This window comes from Phaethon lepturus, unplaced genomic scaffold (genome assembly GCF_000687285.1).
Source record: "Phaethon lepturus isolate BGI_N335 unplaced genomic scaffold, ASM68728v1 scaffold22513, whole genome shotgun sequence".
In the NCBI taxonomy this organism is placed as follows: Eukaryota; Metazoa; Chordata; class Aves; order Phaethontiformes; family Phaethontidae; genus Phaethon; species Phaethon lepturus.
Window position 1 is genome coordinate 688 of NW_010530012.1, and position 660 is coordinate 1,347.

General features: G+C 65.6%; 1 protein-coding gene across 1 annotated transcript in view; it reads right to left on the minus strand.

Moving 5' to 3' along the window:
• Positions 1-25: 25 nt before the first annotated feature.
• Positions 26-660, minus strand: part of LOC104618515 (protein FAM49A-like) — a gene marked incomplete at its 5' end in the record, with an annotated part of 1,725 nt that continues 1,090 nt past the window's right edge. The window contains 3 exons of the mRNA XM_010284136.1: positions 26-100; positions 326-452; positions 541-620. Of these exons, the coding sequence (XP_010282438.1) occupies positions 26-100; positions 326-452; positions 541-620 (282 nt within the window). The remainder of the gene's footprint in view (positions 101-325; positions 453-540; positions 621-660) is intronic.

Genomic DNA, 660 nt, shown 5'->3' on the forward strand with positions numbered 1-660 from the left:
CGTCCCCCTCCTCGTGCCCCCCGGCTCACCTCAGAGCGTTCAGGAGCCCCTCGGTGCTGGTTGAGGGCTGGTCCTTCAAGACTTTGATGCAGCCTTTCATCTGGTGGGGGGAGCGAGAGAGACAGTGAGCGCCTGGACGTGCCACGGGGGGCTGCTCCCCTTCCTCCCCATCCTCCTCCTCGTTGCGTAGAGGGGGGATGAGCCCCCCTCTGGACCAGCTCAGACAGAGATGTCCCCACAGGGGACGTTCAGGGAGAGGGACCCCAGGCACCACCGCTGCGCTGGGATAAGTGGGATGGCTGTGACCCTCCCCACGGCCACTCACATCGATCTTGGAGGTCTTCGCGAAGGCCCCCACGGGGTGGACGTGGTCGTAGAGGATGATGACGCCGACCATCACCCGCATGCAGAAGAGGAGGGTCTCGGTGTTGGTGAAGCGGCTCCGGTACTCCCTGTGCCAGGAGAGGGGCCGGCTGAGCCTGGAGGGGCGGCACAGGGACCCCGGCACCAAGATCCCCCCACCCCATGGTGGGTACTCACGGGGTCTCCAGCATCACCCTGCAGACGCAGGCCATGGTGCTCAGGCAGTCGGTCGTGTCCTCGATCGGGAGGGTCTTGTTCTGAAACCCAACAGGTCCCGGCTGCCGTTTCCCCTCCTGA